Source organism: Sylvia atricapilla, chromosome 15, assembly GCF_009819655.1.
Source record: "Sylvia atricapilla isolate bSylAtr1 chromosome 15, bSylAtr1.pri, whole genome shotgun sequence".
In the NCBI taxonomy this organism is placed as follows: Eukaryota; Metazoa; Chordata; class Aves; order Passeriformes; family Sylviidae; genus Sylvia; species Sylvia atricapilla.
The window spans coordinates 4,499,488-4,517,706 of record NC_089154.1 but is presented as its reverse complement, the minus strand read 5'-3'; the positions used below and the strand labels follow the sequence as shown (position 1 = coordinate 4,517,706).

Here is an 18,219-nt window from a genome sequence, read left to right as displayed (position 1 = left end):
CCCCAAATCCTACATCCTTAGCCATGAGCTGTGAAATGTTTGTTCACATCCAACAGGGAGTCGAGTAGATGAGTTTCCAGTGTCACCACCTGCATGAGCTGGATTTCCAAGCTTGCAGACAATCTGTCCAAGGGCTGCAGGTTTTCCCCTAAAATATTCTTGACTCACAACAAACCCATCTGGGGGAAATGTAAGCTGGTAAGTGATTTTAAATGAAGAGGCTTGGTTTGACTTGCTACCTAACAATGCTGTTCAAGTAAGAAAATATTTTCTGCGTCTGAAGAAATAAGGACAGAACTCAAAAGGCTGATGTGGGTGAAACAGAAGCACAGCAGTGTCATGCCTCTAATTAAAAGCAAACTTGATCACTCTGGGAAACCCCAGTGCTTTGAGAAGGTATGCATTTGCCTTGCTTTTATTTTGAAAACAATTGTCAAGTTAAATGACAGAAATAAAGAATTTTTAGGATCAGAGCAGAGTCTCACTACAGAACAAATTCTGTCAGATGCAGGTATGGAAATCTACATCTTCAGATATGACCTCAATAATTTTCTTACTGGTCTGGTTAAATGTAATTAAAATTATTGGTTTTAAATGCAACCTTACATTCAAGACACAAACAAGCAACAAGATCCTCTATATAATCAAACAGATAAGCATTCATTTAATCAATATATAATCAAGCAGCATGCAAGCATCTAGAAGTGAAAAAGAAAGAATCAGCAGCCAAGATGGTTATGTCAAGTATAAATCATGTCTAATTTCTGTCTGTGACAGAGTTGCAGACCTTGTCAATAGAGGAGAAAGAGCAGACATCATCTATCCTGACTTCAGCAAAGCTTTTGACTTGTAGACATTCAAACACAGCCCACGTGGAACAAGGAGCTGGTGGATGTATCACCAGCTGGAAAACTGTACCCAGAGAGTGGTTATCAACATTCCCTGTCAGAGTGGAGGGAAGTTATCAGGGGAGATTACACAGAGGCCTGGCAGCACTCACTGCCTTTCCTTAATGACTCAGTTCCCAGGAAATCTGTGCTTTTTGAGTTTGTAAGGGGTACCAAGCTGTGACCGGGCTGCAGCACACACTGACTTTTAAAATTACCTTGTCCAAGTGGGGGAACATTCTGGAAAAAAGCAGAGAACAGCTTCACTAAGATGCAAATCCCAGAAGCAAAGGAGCTCTGGGAAAGCACCAAGAAAACCTGTGGTGATGGGGGATTCCTTCCCCCCATCTTAATGCCCTCCCTGCAGAACAAATGGGGGAGGAAATGTGTATGTGCTGCTGAAGCCCTGGCCCTATTATTAACATTAAAACAGTAATTAGCTGCTGTGCTCTGCTGCAGAAGGAGACAGATTTCTATCTGTGGTCCTCAAAATACAGCTCGCAAATACTTATTAGTCCTTGCTCGTGAAGGATGCTGTAAGCATTTAAATGAGTTTTAATTATTAACTATATTAGTTCATCTGTTGGATGATTTTCCAGTGATGTAGCACAGTGAAAGCCAGAGTAGTCGGGGTAATTTTCTGTGACTTCTCCTAAAGAGGAGAAAATATGCTAAACCACAAAATAAACCAGTAACATCTTAATACTGGCTGGAAATATGTTCTCTCAAAAAATCCCATTACCTTACTGGAATGACAAACAACCTCTCCACTTCAGCAGGGACTGAAGACTGACATCAAACTCTCTGTATTTCCCAAGGCTTACCTGAGGGTCGTGCCTCTATAATGTAGCCAGTTGTGGGTTTTTCTCCTGAATCTCCCTCAGTCCATTGCAGCGTCAGCCCAGAAGCAGATTTTGTCACCAGGATTTCCTGAGGGGAGCCAGGAGACCCTGAAGGAGGAAAGGAGAAAAGAGAGTAGCAAATGAAGGTGGCATTAAACTGCAGCACGAAGAGAGGGGAACAATTATCTTGCAGTGTTGGTCAACAAATATGCAACATAAACCAGCTCTATGGGCTACTGACCTGATTTTTTCACTGGCTCCAGTACCAGCAGTTACATATCAATGGGGTTTTCAGGTCATAGGATCAAAGAATATCCTGAGTTGGAAGGGACCCACTAGGATCATCAAAGTCCAACTCGTGGCCCTACAGGGGATAGCCCCAAGAATAAGGTACCTGTGTTAAGAAGGCAAGAGGAAAAAGGACTCTCATTTTATCCATTGCCACTGTTATTTCTCATTTCAGAGGTGAAACCAGCCTGTGAGGTTCATGGAGAGATTCGTGGGGACAGGCACTGCCCATTGGCTTGGGAAGATGCCATGGCCACATCAGAAAGGATTGCTGATCTACACTCAGTCTGTGGTGTGGTGGGAGAGTTAAGACTGTGGAAGTGGGAAAAAACCAAAAATCAGCGCTGTGGCCACTGCACTGATGCTCTGTGACTTACCTGACAGGTTTGGTATCACTGGAGGGCATTTACCTTGTTGGATTATCTGTTTATCAAAGTCAAATAAGAAAACCAGCTCTTTGGGTACAGGCACTGAACCAAGCAGGGAATGCTGCCCTGCAGCTGCTCTTGACACAGCAGGAAATCCACAGATTTTTCCCTCTGCATAAGCCAATGTGTCAGGAGAGAACAATTGTAAATTCTGGTTTTGCATCCAGGCACCTCTGCTGGTTTCAGCAGCTCCTCCAGTTCTGCCTCCCACTGCAGAGCAGTACAGTCAGAATTATGCACTGTGCTGTCAGGCTGCAGCTCAGAAATCCCTGGCTGGCCTGTTTGCATTATGATTTATTTACAGTGTTTTGTTTATGCACATTAGACTTCCAGGTTTCAGGGGAAAAAAAAAAAAAAAAAGGAAACGTGTTTTTCGTGGCAGTTGTGAAATACACCAAATCACATCCCGTGACTCAGCTTCTCCTTGGAGCTGGAAATTCATGTGAAGCCCTGAGTGCACCATTCCCTGCTGGTGCCCTGTGTTTGTAGAAGTTATCTGGGACTTGTGATTTGGTTCTGTAGTCCCCCTCACCTTCTGCTGGCCCAGCTGTGATGTTGGCTTGTAGTTCAGGCCCATAGGCGATGGTCCGGGCTTGCACTCGGAATAAATAAGTCATGCCCTTGGTGAGATCCCGGACCTTCAGCCAGCGCTGCCAGTTCCCCTTAATGTCCACAGTCACCACCTTGCTCACCCCTGGAACAGCCACACACACACAGAAATAAGAGGGAGCTTCAATGTAAAAACAGAAATCAAGTGGAGCATATTGCATCTAGATGGTACGTAAAATCATCCAACAGTTTGCTAAGAAAGTATTTCTTACAATTAGCAGGAGTTTAAGTAGTGATAATAGGCAATTTTCAGCACTGATAAGTATAATTAGAGTTTAAGCTTGATAAGTGAGTACTGACAAGGAAAAAACCTTACAGCACAACTGGGAAATTACCAAGAGACTACATGTAACTTCACTAATTATTCTGGGAAGAAAGGAGGAGGTAAATGAAGAGAAGTGCACATTCCAGATTTCTTCCCAAGCAAGAATTTCTCCGTTACTGCTTCCCCAAATAACCTGCAACGTGGCCTGGAGGAGGAGCAGGGGCCAGATTTGTTCCACTCATCTCATCCTGCCATATATTTACCATTCCCATGTGGATGCAGAGTGAAGGATGTGCAGCTCACTGGGACCTTGGGGCTACAAATGCCACAGCAACAGGGGATGCAGTCAAAGCACTGGGAGCTTAAACAAGGCAGGAGCTGGGACTTGTGTTTCACTCTTCTCACTCTCTCAGAATTTTTCTTGCAGGGATCAATTAAAATCAGAGCTGTTCCCTTCACCAAGGTTTGTAGCTAGTTTCACTTTTAGGTTCTCAGTGTTGCATAAAGGACCAAGGGGCAATGAGAGGTTTGAAAACAAAAAATCTGGCTTTCTGAAATTTTCTAGAAATAAGTCAATGGAAAAAATTTGATTTATAAAAGATTTTACAGAATAAGAAGTTCAAATTTAGAGTCTTTCTGGTGGTTATTTTTGTCTGTATATGTATATGACATATTTCAAATCAAGAAGGTAGGAAGTAGGTTTTTTCCACTAGAAACATCTGCTTGCTAGTTTATCTTTCCAAAAAACGCAGAAGGAAGATGTTTTCAATCCAGATGCTTATTTTATGCAAATCAAGATGCTGCTTTCAGTTTTAATCACTTAAATAAAGAGTAATGTCCAAGCAATTTCTGTTCAAAGTTTTCTTCCAGATACAATTTATAACTCAGGGAATCTTTCCTTGGCTAACGAGGATGCAGTAAAAGTGCTCCCTCCTTCCAGAGGTGAACTATTTCATTTCTCTGAGACAAATCAAGAGGTATTTGTCATTTTCAAGTTATGTTCCGAAAAGAAAAAAATAAAACCAAAACTGTTGAAAAAGGCTCTGGGGCAATTTTGTTGTCTATTATTGTGTAAAACATAACAGTGGTAAAGCTTAAACAATAAAAGGTCAAGCAGGGATAAGACTGTGCTAAAGAACACTGGTTTCTTTAGCTGATGGAAAGCTTGGAAAAATGGGCAGGCGACTGGGAAGGCAGAAGGTGTCAGCCAAAAATCAAAGGATGGGTGGAAAGTCAAAATATAAATGAGGAAAGCTCCAAAAGAGGGTCCAGTCCATCCAGGTTGGCGCACTGCAGTGCTGACATGGAGGAATGTGGGTTCTAGCCCCACTTAAGAGCTGGACTTGATCTGTGTGGGTCCCTCCCAGCCTGGAATATCTGTGAAAATTATGGCACTAAGGAAGGGATTCTTTTCCATGGCAGGAGAATAAATATGTTTGCTGAAAGACAAAACTTTGGCACAAGAGCAAATGGTGGGTAAAGACTGGAAAATAAATGTAGGCAAATATTTTGCATCTGAGGAAGAGCCCTCCATAACCTTCCTGTTGACATCAGAAATCTTCCAGAGGGGAAGGAGACACAAGCTGGAGTCAGGGGCAGCACAAGCACAGGTGGGGAAGAGAAGAAAAGACAACAAAGGTTCTGAAGGATGTTAAGTCAAATACATGCAGGGAAAACATGATCTGACATTTCCATATTTTCAGGGGGAAAAAGTGTATTCTTAAATATTGTGTAGGAATGAAGAAAAGGGAGGAAATGCCCGACCAGCCCAAACCTCTGCATACCCTGTGCACGTTTCTTGGTCAGAATCAGAAATACTTCCTGTATTAGCTCTTTGTGCTCAGACCTGCCAGCTGACAGTGCTTTTATTCTGGTGTTTTCAATACTGGATTTAACTTTCTCTGTGCATGAGACATAGATATTCAGACAATATAGATCATTATTCCTTACAGGAGAAGCAAATACAAGTGATTGATATCCTTATTTCTTTGGAAAAGAGTTTAAAATGGATTGGCAATGGCTGAAATTACTCTCCCTGCTGTCATGCTGCCAAAGCTGGACATCCTATTGAACTATTGGCAATCTACCAGGAATATAAAAATATTAATAAGGCCATCCACAAACTATGTCATCTTTTCTAATTCACCTTTGGAATGAATTTACATTTGTTTTTAGAGAAACTGCCAAATCCTTTTCTGTTGCTGTTCTGGCAAATTAATGAAACGTTTGTGGCCAGCACATTGTTGTGGTTTAACTGAACTCTAGTGCTGGGTTAAAAATGCTGCCTGAAAACTCCGTGTGAAGAGACACAACCACGTCCCTGTCCTGTTATCCTCCCTGTCACAGCAGAGGTGCTGCCAGTGATGACCAGCTCATTTGATGCCTGGGCAATCTTGTGATAACAGAAGTGACACACGATGTGATAAGCAACACGAATGTGCCTGACAGCTATTCTGGGATGGAGCCTACTCAGCAGTTTCAAAGACAACGCGTGGAGACAATCAGGTACTCCCAGGGTGAGCTTCCTCTTTGCCCAGACCAGGTAATGATGGCTGTAAAATGACTTCAAATCACACAGACTACGGTTTGTGCAAGAAAATGAGAGGAGACAAGACAAAAGCTATATTCCACAATGTTATGCCTCGCTAAAGCGTTTTGGCAAAAGTGGAATTGTTTTATTTACCCTTTGCCACCTGGCTTCTCTCGGAAAATGGTAGAGAGCAAGTAGGAAATTGGGCAGAGATGAAAGGGCCTACAGTACTATTGTGTCATTTCCCCATGAATATGTATGATCAGAGGTCTTTCTTACCCTGGACAGGAGCCAGAGGCTCGTAGACAACTCGATAACCCTGCAGGACTCCATTTGCTGCTGTTGGCTCGCCCCAAGACACGTTGAGGGTAGTGCAGGTGATTTCAGAGAAGGCCAGGAAGCTGGGAGCACTGGGTGCTGAAAGGATTGCACACAGATTGAATTGCAGCAGCAGCAGGCAATCTGATATACATATATATTATAAAACGTTACTTTATTTGCTCAGCCTAAATCTAAAGGAAACAAGCTGAGAATGGGATTTGTCAGTTGTATCCAACTGTCTGGCTGTAATCAGTCAGAAATGCAGCCTGTCCTAAAAATACAGCCAGTCAGCTGCAAAACTGAACCTCCACAGCAAACAAGGAGGTAGGGCACGAAGGGAAGGCCCCTCAGAAGGGTGCTGTGGGAGCCACCTCCTCTTCACAGCCACCACCAAGGGCATTGCCTGTAGCTGTGCCAGAGCACTCCCAGCACATCCAGCACAGGGACTGCTCAGCCTGACTGGGAGGCTGCTGATCCAGCTTAAAAAAAAAACAAAAAACAAAAACAAAAACAAAAGCAAAAACAAAACAAAACAACAACAACAACAACAACAACAAAACCCCCCCCCCAAAAAACCAAAAAAAACCCGGAATTCTAAAAGGCATGCTAATTGTCTCACAGGACCATCAGGGCAACTTCCAGGCACTGGAGATGAGTTCCTTCTGATTTCAAGTATGGCAGCAGAAACCAGGAACAGAGCCACAGACTGTTTCCTTCTGGACCAGCTTAGTTTAGGGACTGACCCTTCTTCTGCCTCTCCATTGCAGCCGTATCACTCCCTTTGCTCACACTCCACTTACTTGAAGCTTTTTTTTTTTCCCCTCTTTCAAGACCTCTACAGTGCAAATCCAAGCAGCAGTGCCCTCCTGCAGGCCCCCTGTGCCCAGGTGGGCAGGAGAAGGTGCCTACCTGCCTGGTGTGTCCTGCCCGTGGCGGGGCTGCTGCGGGGGCCGTCCCCGGCCGCGTTGAAGGCGGAGATGCACACCAGGTACCGCGTGTGGCTCGTCAGGTTCTTGAGCCGCACGCTCGTCTCCGGCAGGAAAAGAACCTTCACCTTCTCCGTGTCGTTCAGGGCGTCGCTCTCCCAGTAATAAATCTGTTGGACAGCGAGACAGGATCCCAGCGTTGTTAGGGTTGGCAAAACGCTCTAAAATCCGGAGTCCAACCATCAACCCCCAGGTCTGCCACTAAACCAAGTTCCCAAGTGCCACATCCACTCGCCTTTGGAAGACTTCAAGGCTTGGTGGCTCTACCACCTCCCTGGGCAGCCTGCTCCCATGCCTGACCACGCTTTCTGGGAAGAAATCTTTCCTAATATTTAGTCGGAACCTCCCCTGGCACAACTGGAGGACGTTCCCTCTCATCCTGTCATGTGTTGTAGTATATCCTACACCTAGAAAACATTTGACTGCTGCAGCTACAAAACAACTAGAAAGACAGCGCAGTCTTGCCCTGGACTCCTCTGTTAGTTGGGATACTCAGGTTTTTCAGCACACGTCAAATCTTTTCCTTAGCAAGTTCCCCCGAGTCCAACGACCACGTAGCTGAGCACATCACTCAAAAACAGAGCAAAGGCTGAAGAATATGGCTTAATGACAGCAGGTATGAGCTGCTCGGGTTCAGTGAGGAGAGGTCAGTTTAAACACTGCTTGCAATGCAAGCTGCCTGTCAGCACTGGCATCCTGATACACCCTGATCGTCAGTATCTCCCCTCTGCACACACACAGCAGTCACACCACTGGTGTTCACAGCACAGCCAGGAAAATGCCCTCCTGAAGAGGGTAACAAAGATTCTCCCTAAAGTTCCTTGAGGTGCTTTTCCCCCTTCTTCCATTACATAATTTTTACCCCGATGCCATAAAATTAGGCTTCAGAGAAGTTGTTTCCAAGCGGAAAATTGGTGCCAGCCCTACTTATTGGACAGGCCTGGCAATGCGAGCATTACAACAGGCCAAAGCAAGCCAGAGAGCTGAGAGAACAAGCCAAGGCAAGACTCCACCTTGGCTGTCCAAGCCAAGCTGCTGAAGCCATCTATATACGTACAAAAGGGAAAGGACAGGGATTGATATATAAGGATGCTTGTTACTGCCAAGAAGGGATGCCAGATTATTCACATTGGCTTGGCTTTCCTTCACTTATGGATCTAAATTCATGGAGAGAGGCAGAGCCAGACACTGAACCCAAGCCAAGCTCTAGTGTTTGTAGACTTGCCCATTCCCATTCTCTGAGGGTCCATTCTCATGCTGGAGATGCTGAGCAGCGTGTCTCTGCAACGTGCTCATCTCCTGCAAACCAAACGCAATTAATACTCTGATTTAATTTTGTTAAAGTTAAGGAAATGAAGCAATGCTTCCAAAATCTGACCTGGCTCAGGCTTCCAGGGGAGAAAGTTCTGCTCTTCCTAAAGGCTTGTAGCATTTGATAGAGGGAAAGCTCAGTTAATTTTCTTCCATACATTTCTTGCCCCCAGCTCTTGTGTATCTGTGTTGCTTTTTGGAGCAGATATGTTGCCTGCATAAGTGGAGCTGCCTCCTTATCTGCATTCCCTGTTTCCCCATGCTCCCTTCTTCTCCATAAATAATGACACACTCTCCTTTTTCTTTCCTCCCCCCTCCCAATCTCATTCTCTTTCTTTTGGTTTTGGGACTTGCTGCTGTTCCCTGCTGCAGCCTGAGCACTGTTCTAATTTGCCTTATGTGGCGAGGGCGACTGCACTTTGTAGAGCTCTCTCACAAGTAAATAGCAATGCCAAGTAAGATAAATGGAAGCAGTAGAAAGGGGAGGATTGCCTTGTAGCCTTGGATGTTCCCGTTCTGGCTGTCGGCAGGAGGGGGGTCCCAGGTGAGCTCCAGCTGGCTCGCGGAAAGGGAGTGGACTTGGATGTTCTGCGGGGCCAGCGCCGGTGCTAGGGAGGAAGGAGGACAGAAGAATTAACAGTGACAGGCAGAATTAGCTCATATCCAGGTTTTTCATTTGCAGAAGGACCCAGGACAGAGTCTGTTTATGCCACAAGTCAGCAATGAGGCAGCCCCAGGGTATCTGCGTCATCGGGATGTCTCGGCACAAGAGGAGTGAGGAGCAGCTGAGCCTCAGGATGTGGTTGTGCTCTGCTCCATGCAGGCTGGCTCAGACACTGAATCAACTCAATCCTACCAGCAGCTTTGGAAAAGAAAGGAAAATTTTGCCTGGGTTCCCTTGCAGTTTGGGGCTCACCTTTGGCAGTGGCCAGTGCTCCTGATCGACTGTTCCTGGTGAGCAAGGCAGCCCCTGCCACTATCAGCCCAAATGCCACTCAGCAGCAAGACTTTGGGCCAAAATACTGCCCAAAATTACCTCCAAACCCAGTCAGCTGCTAATCAATTCACCAATATTTTATGTATGACAGAACAGCTTTTTGTTAGCTCCACTTTGATTTCACCTCCACATGCACACACCGGCCCTCTTTGGCTCCTAATAGCATTTCTTCTCTGCATTGTGCTGTGCTAGAAAACCAATCTTTGAGTGCACCTGGGTCACTCCATCCCTTCCCTTTGTCAGGATCCAACTTGGTGCAGGTGGATTTTCCTCCCCAGTGGCTACTGAGGACGCTCTGTTCTCCTGACCTGCTGTCTGAGCCTCCGGCAGGTTTTAACAAAGCAGCTCCTGTTCTGCTCACAGAAAAGGTGCCCAAGCGTGTCCTGGTCGAACTGCAGAAGTGGGGAGAGAAAGGCAGGGCAAAGGCTACACTTCTCCTTCCTCTGTGTTCACAGTGCCATAGCCTTCTGCCAGACCCCCTGAGAAAGTTGTCTCTTTTCTCTCTGCCCCTTTCTGGGCCATAAATAGAAGCGATAAAATATTCACCGCTTGCACTGGATAGGCCTGGTTAGCTGCTCCTCTGGAGATTTCTTTCTTAAGAGAGAATGACCTTCATAAGTCACACTTTTCTACCAATACTCCCTCCCCCCAGCGTTATAAAATAAAAAAGTAATTAACACCCACTCAGCCTGACACCAACTATTTATTTTGTTCTAACTGTGTGGTTTCCATATTATCACTGCCCACCCTGCCGTTAATGGAAATGTTAATAACCAGCGCCAGGTTGTTGTGACAGATGCTTGGGCTCATTATCAGAAATTCTTATTTACCGCTCCATTAAACGACAGAATCGCACAAAAAAACAATTCAATCAAAACTAACTGGAGGAATTTTAACAGCCACATTAATAATCCAAAACATAAATAAAGTTAATGTCTTTTGCATGTTTGCCATCGGCAACTCTATTGCAAAATTATTGCTATACAATTAAAACGTGAAAGGTAAAATTGAAAATAGCCTTTATCCCAGGGCTCGGTTAAAACTATTTATTTACTGTGGTTTTTTTTGTTTCCTTTTTGGCTGGATGGTGAATACATGAGGTGACAGTCACCATCAGTAAACCCTAGTTTGGTCACAAGGGTGCACTTGTCTAATTATTGCCCTGCCTTCTGTGCTTGTCTCTTGGCTGGATGCCTTTAGTGCAAGGGAGAGCTGTTACGGACCAAAACCCTCAAAATTTAGAGAATTTCACAGCACAATTTCACATAGCATGAGGCCAAACTGATCACAGAGAGCAAAGCTGAAAACACATCCCAGAGATCTGCCAGGATGACACGCTCAGGGAAACAGGAACACGTACAATCACAGCAGAAAATGGGTCGCTTTAGCAGTGTATTTCCTTTCTAAGGAGTGACACCACTGTCTGTCCTGAGCTGACAGCTTCACAGTGCTCTCAACACCCAGGTCTGAAGCAGCATCTACAAGAGCATTTTTCTTTGGATGCCATGTGCCAGCCTGGAACAAATACTGCATCTGAGACGCAACCATCAGAGGAGACGAGGTGTACAACTCACTGCCAGAAAAACACTGCTTTTCCTCAACCCCTTCATGCAGCACATCTAAGAAACACTGGTTAAAACCTGTCAGTGATAACTCTGCACGACACACTTGCTACTGGAGCTGCACTTTTGCTGGCACGGTGGAAGAAAATTTGATGGCAGGAATGAAAAGAAATGTGTGGAAAAAGACATTTCTCTTCACTAACCCGGAGCCTCCACGAGATGCAAATTGTTTGTTTTTGTGCCCTGTGAGCCTGTCCCTCTGCTCAACTTTCAAAGGCTGATGTGTCCCTCCTCCTCTAAGCACAGATGTCTTGTTGACAGCAAGGGACAGCAGAGTGCTGCTGATGCTTGATGTGGCTCTCTGCTGACAGCACGTTCCATTAAGGGTGAAATGAAATACTTCAAAAAGAAGGAAACACATCCCTGAAGACCCCACCTGTTTGCAACCCCAGACCATTCCCTGAATCGTACGGATAGCCTGTGCCAATAAAAGCAAGTGCATTTTAAAGGTGAATTCAAAAGGCTTTTTACCTTCTAGGAATGCACTTCAAGATTACTGAGCTCAGAATTTTTCATGGCTGTTGAAATCTCAGATACATAAAAAGCAAGGTTAGAGCTGCATACCTCACACTGCTTTAGGTGTTAGTGACATTATCAACTATAGCAGGAGCGACACAGACCCCCGAGGGTCCAAACACAGCTCTTGGCAGGTGGAAAACATTTCACTTTCCCTGAAAAAAACATCTGTGTACTCATGAAGTCGAATTCTGCGCACGTATCCTGCCTTGGAATCTCATGCAGATATTTGTAAACATTTCTTTTCTTATCTGATTTCAATTTACCTTTGAGATCGTCTCCTTGAAACTCTCTCTCAGCCAAGACCTAAGGAGAAAGACTGAGCAGGTTGTGTAGTAATTAGCAACAAATAGTAACAAATATGGGCTGGGCTGCTGTTGGCAGGATCACGTAAAGACAACAAATCTATCCAGAAACGTGGTGAGAGTGTTTAAAAATGAGCCCATAAATAAAGTTACACATCCAAATCCACATTTAAACATATCACTGCCCTCGTTTCCCAGCTGCACTGAGCAGCCTGTGCTCTCAGTGCAGGCAATTTGAGCTTGCAAATGCTTCTAACCTTTAAAGAGAAGGTGCATTAAATCCCCGGTGGCCTCCCTGCTCCAGAGCTCCGTGCTCTGCAGTGGGATCATCTCAGCTCTTCTCACTTGGGATATTTGTTCTCTGGGCTGTATGGCACCCAGAGCTTTCCATCAATAGGGAGCTACTCTTCCTTTTCCCAGTGACAGTCGCCACGATGCTCTGTGGCACAGGTAGGCTACAAATCCTTGTGATTCATTGGGCAAACTTGATAACTGGTTCTGTGAAGCATTCCTCACTGCTCTTATATCTGCTCCAGTTTCTGGGGAGCAAAGCATTTCTCCTCTGCTGGTTTTCTAATTGTTGCTGCAGTGGCAGTGTTACTGGCAGGACATTCACAGACAAGTTTGGGACAAGATTTCCTGGTACTCACATGCCATTTAAATAAACATGCAGGCCAAAAATGAGGAGAAAAATGCACTGAAAGAGACTGAGGGATTTCCTGTGCATCAGTTTGATCCCAAACAATCCCAAGCAAATTTCTGTTTTGTAAAGACCTCTGATCCTTTCCTATCTAGCAAGTCTTTCTCCCCAGTTCTTCAAAGCATGACTTGGAGAACATGCCTGCCTTTATTCCCTAGTAATCAATATGTTTGCATTTTGGTGTTAGCACCAGAGGCCAGAATCTCATTGCACAATGTGTTGCATAAAAACAGAACAAAGACACAGCTCCAGGCCCCAAAATCCTCTAGTCTGTCTCCACATTACAATGGAGGGGTGGTTGCAGCATATTCTGAGTTCAGCTGTAATTTTACCTACCTAGTGATTAACAGCAAGGGAAAAGGCACAGCAGTATTCAGTTCAGTGTGTGCTGATGGTGAAATCTTGCATGCCAGAGCCTCTAAAGTTTACACACTGATTCCTGGCACATGCAGTCATGGAAAATAGGGCTGAAAGGGTTTGGAGAGGACTCAGACATCCTCATGGGCCACAATGGGATCAGATGTTCATGTAATCTCAATCACTGACTTCTTTCCAGATTGTGCTGTCATTCCCACACAAACTCTGCCAGTGCCTCTCTAACAACTCTTAAAATAGGGGTTTGTGTAGTACCCTTACTTTAAAAATAAAAATAAACTGAATAGGCATATCTATAATATAACAGTAACTCACAAAATAACTCTCGTATTATTCTTTTTGAAGCCTAACCTAAACCATCCTCACTGTATTGAAGTTATATCCCTGCAGTAACATGGAGATAGCTTCTTCTTCAGCTGCAGCCACTGCCTCCAAGTCACAGTGTAGATAAGCAAGAGTTTAGTGGATTCTAAAGCCAAACACAACACAGCAAACAGAAGGTCACCAGATAAAGCAGTGAGACTGATCTGCAGAACAGGCAAAGTGGAACACAAGGGGTTTTCCTGCAGTACAGGCTTAGAGAAGAAATGTGAGGATGGTACCTCCCAGGAATGACCAAAAAGGTGGATCTGCAGATGTCTGCAGTCACTCCTTGCTGGAAGGAAAAGTGGCACGAGAAAAAAAAAATGTTCAGTGTTTATTGGGAATTTTCTTGCAGAGTTTGGGAAAGAGCAGTGGGAAGATAGGAGCTTCCCCACACAGCAGAGCCTTGGTGCCATCAGGAATGCTGCGTGAGTGATGCTGATTAGCTCAATAACAATTAGTCAATTGTGCTTCAAAACCAGCTACTGCGAAACTGCTTTCCACTGTGACAGAGCAGCACAAGCTATATTTAGAATGTAAAACACACTCCCCACTAATTTCTGGCTGTTTTAGGCTGGGCTTCGTCTCGTGATGGAAGTCAGTGCCTTTTCCAAGGGCTATGCTTGCTGTGGTTACTCAGATGCGTTTGAGAGGCACCAAGAGGCAGAGCTACATTCCAGGGATGTGAGTCTTTACCCCTCCAATACACTCCATCTGCTGTGTTGGGCCTGAATGCTCCTGCCCTCTTACTCAGCAATTTGGCACCAACGCTGCCCTGCCAGGCTTGTGACACCCTGAGACATGAAATGAGTGTCAGCAAAGGAGCAATCTGGCCTCCCCATTGCTAAGGTGTTCAACTGGATGGGGGAGGAGGCTAAAACAGCTCTAAAAGCCAGGTTTTAGTTGAAAATGTCCCTTCCCAAGGGATGCTGATGTATGTGTTGATTTACACAGTTGCACAGATCGGTGTAAGAGAAATTGAAACATCTCCTCATGTACCAGTGGAAATGAACACAAGAAGAACTTGAAGAACATCTTTCATCTTCATGAATGCTGATGAAGACAGAGAAAAGTGCAAAAATAGAAAAACATGGAACAGGAAGACAAACCTATTTTAGTGGGGAAGAAAGGGTGAAGAGGAGAAAGAGAACAGCTGTCAGGATGAGGACTTTGGGAGTCTGGAACACCTGCAGTTGTTTTACTCTGTGCCATCTTGTCTGGGAAGGCAAACACTTGGCTCTCTCTGTATACCACATTTAGTACAGTAGCTGTGTTTTGCCACATCAATTTTTTAAGGGGATTAAAGTCATGAAGAAACATAAATTAAAGCAGCTGCAAATGATCCCCAAATGTAACATCCTCAGCTTCTATGCTTAGCACTGGGAAGCTTCCCAACGTTGGCACAGGTATCTTCAGCACCTGCAGAGATACAGGAGGGAGGTGGGGGTGGAGGAGGGGGAGGGAGAGATGACATTCCTGCATACTGAGTTTCTGAAAACTGAAGTGAAACAAGGTCTAGAAGTGGAGTCTTTTCCATAGACACAGATCTAGGGGCTTACCTGTCAGTGCCCTTTTTGAACTGAGGAGCCATTCTCATCCTGTTCCTCACTACCTCTTCCAGTGGTGGTGAAAAATATGTTGCTATGATCCCCAATCTTTTAAATTGGGGTTTGGATTTCCCACATGAGTGAGCCATGTGCAATCTGGGAATTTGACGGTGCAGACATGATCTGGGTGATTACAACCATGGCAAACCTCACAGAGCAGTGCTGTGAAAGAGCCTGCAAACAAAAACTGCACACTTTTCTTATGCTGAATTCCACAGTTCTACTTAGCAAACACAACCTTAGAACAGGCTATCACATTGCATACTGAGATTATCCATCAAGGAAGTGAGAGAGCCCGGCCCAAAAGTAAAGCCCTTACAGAACTGTCAGACTGCCTCTGGAAAGAGGGTACATAGGTGGTTAAAATGAGAAGGGGGGAATAATAAAATGAGCTTTCCCCTCTATTTCTTTCATGTCAACAAGGATGTGATCACACACAGGCAGGCAGCCCATCCGTCGGCAGAGATGGGCCATGAGCAGGAGCAGCAAGAGCCTGCCAGCATTAGGTATGCACAAACAACCACAGGCACGAACCTGCAAGCTAAAACCCCCTCTCTCTCCCTTACATCCGTGCACCTTGGGGTTTTCTCCACTGAGGAGCAGAAACAGTTGTGTAAGAGAGCAGTGCCAGCTCTGCTGAGGGCAGGATTTACCCCCAGGAGGTGCTGAAGGCTGTTCAAGGGGTGGTGAGGAGCTGCTGTGTGTCTGATCCTCTCCCATGTGCGCTGAGAGCAGTACAGGATGGGAAAGCACTCTCCTCCACTCTCTTACAGATCTACCCATTAGAAAGGCAAAATTAACGATTTCAGATTATTTCCCTACACACCCCACGACCCGAAATTCCTTCTCCTCTATTTATAGTCATGTTCCACTTATTATCATTTGTTAATGCCACATTTGAATATCATAATACCACAAGTTCATGGCAGCTGACAAAAGCACCCACTTCACATCCACTAGCAGCAATGGCAGCACCTAATAAAGTCTAATCCTTCTGCTTCACTGCAGCCAAGAGAGCGTATCAAATAATCTCCACTGGGTTTGCCATCCACCAAATGTCAAAAGCTATATCAGAAAAAAGTCAAAGGGCACAGGTGAGATCTGCCCCCGGAATAACCTTTCACTGTGGCTTTAATGCCAGTTTGGGCAGCTGACCCCCACGAGGGATTAATTTAGGATTTACAGATTGCAATGGTCAGGGAACCCCAGGGAGCCCACAGAAGACTGTGTTCTTGTGCTCCTGGGGAGAGAGAGATTAAATTTAAATTTTCTTGACTCTTAGTGAGAGGTTTCTCTTTCTTTCTTTTTCATCTCTGAGATCATTGCTGTGGTTTTACACCTCTATTCCATCTCAGGTCCTGGACTGCTGCAGCCAAGATATTTTAGACTATTGCTAATTCATACCTTCTTAAGAAAAAATGGCAACTTTTTTGTTTTCAGTCGACAACAGGCAATCTGAAAAGCCTCCAGTTCTGTGATTGACGACGGATACAGCAAACAGATGTCAGAGAAGAAAACCAACTGTGTTTCTCCACAGCTGGCTTCACAGCAAAGCTGTACAGAGGAGGCAAAGCCACGGGAGTTGAGACCCATATGAAAATACTTACAGCACAAATTTTGCTCACATATCCCGGGATGCCTGCAAACAAGCAGAGCAGGACTGCACAATTAGGCGAAATAGGAATTTGGCTGCAAATATAAACCTTTAGTCAAAAGCACTCCAACTCCAGCCTGCGCCTGCTGGAATAGGAGTTATCAGCCAGGGGCTTCCCCACTTCTTTAGCCGGGCAATTTCTGCTTCATTTGACTTTACTACTGATTGCTCATGTTTTTTGAAAGGAAGGTTAATTCCTCTGCTTTTAATGGAGTGGCTGTGCTGTTAGTTCAGTAAAGCTTTGCATACACGATCAGGCTTCTCCTCCCTCTGCCCTCTGCTCCGTGCAGGGATGTCCCTGCTCCGGTCTCTTCACAGCCCATAGAACACTGCAGCAGAACAGCTCATTTGTCCTTCCCCTCCCACCAACTGCAGCAGGAAGCCACGAGGCCTCACGATGAATTCGGGCACGGGAGCCTGCCTTTCTCGGGCTACAGCCGGCACCAGAAAAATCAGCATCGAATGGTTGGGGTTGTGAGCTCATCATCAGAGCAAAACGCTGCCCAGCAGCTCCCAGCCGCGGGCCGGGGCAGCGCATCAAAACCCGCCCATGTTTCTGCGAGGACGGAAACGTCTTTCCTACACTGAGCCGTGATAAAAAGAGGCAATTAGACCCGAGCTAAGCAGGAGCTGCCGCACTGCATAAAGCATTGTGCTGTACCAAAGGCTGCTGCTGACCAATATTAACAACTTAATGAGCTGCTAATGAGGCGCGCGTTCGGCTTTTACTTGCAGCATGAAAACATTGCAAATCATTTTAGGGAGCTTCTGGACTGTCAATGGAGAATTAAAGATGTCAAATAAGCCCATCAAATCTATGTCTCAATCTGGACACTGCTTTCCAGTGCACTCGCTTAAAATTCCTTCTCCTATATGGAAGAATAACTTGCTTTGACAGCACTACGACTCTCAGACTTTGCTTCCTTCTGCCTTGACATTAGATTTCAGTCTCCAGAGAGCTGCAGGGATGTCTTTTTGACATGTTGACATTAAGGACACTTCTTCCACAGACTCACACTGGCACGGTTACTTTCTGTCTTGCCATTGTAAGAGCAGCTACTGAGCTAAACTACCAAATCTGGAAGTCTAATTAGCAAACTTTCGCATCATCTGTAAACAGATTAAGAATATAAAATTACCCTTTAAAAATAGCCATTTTGAGTAGGAAAGGGAGCCAAGGCTCACAGAGAAAATTCATTTCCATAACTCCCCAGCACTGTAGCAATACAGTAGCACACAAGCAATGACTAACGCTCTAATGTGGGCACACTTTAGTTTGTTATTTTTTACTGTCCTGTCACAGCCCTGCAGGATTACATCCCACAGCCAAATGCTATCAACACTCCTGTTACCTCCAGGGGAGCTGCATCGTGGGGAACAACAAATCCAAATTGGACTTGCTGCAAACAAACCTTTAGTGGACCCCCTGTACGTAGAGTGAAACTGAAGAAGTTTAAAATCCACCAACAAACACTGATGGGATGTGGCCATCCTGCTCTCAGAAGTGGGATGCTGTTGGGGTACAGGTGCAGTGGTTTACAAGAGAAACTGGAAAGAAGTTACTTGCCCAATCCAAACAGGAAATGTAGCACCACTTTTTTCCTTCCATCTTC

The 18,219-nt window shown here is 45.1% G+C and overlaps 1 protein-coding gene across 1 annotated transcript in view; it reads right to left on the bottom strand.

Moving 5' to 3' along the window:
• The window catches only part of SDK1 (sidekick cell adhesion molecule 1), a 391,189-nt gene that overhangs the window by 24,718 nt on the left and 348,252 nt on the right, over positions 1-18,219 (bottom strand). Inside the window, exons 36-40 of the mRNA XM_066329767.1 lie at positions 8,960-9,075; positions 7,080-7,266; positions 6,129-6,266; positions 2,978-3,139; positions 1,712-1,837 (exon numbers count right to left, since the gene is read on the bottom strand). Coding sequence (XP_066185864.1) covers positions 1,712-1,837; positions 2,978-3,139; positions 6,129-6,266; positions 7,080-7,266; positions 8,960-9,075 — 729 coding nt within the window. The remainder of the gene's footprint in view (positions 1-1,711; positions 1,838-2,977; positions 3,140-6,128; positions 6,267-7,079; positions 7,267-8,959; positions 9,076-18,219) is intronic.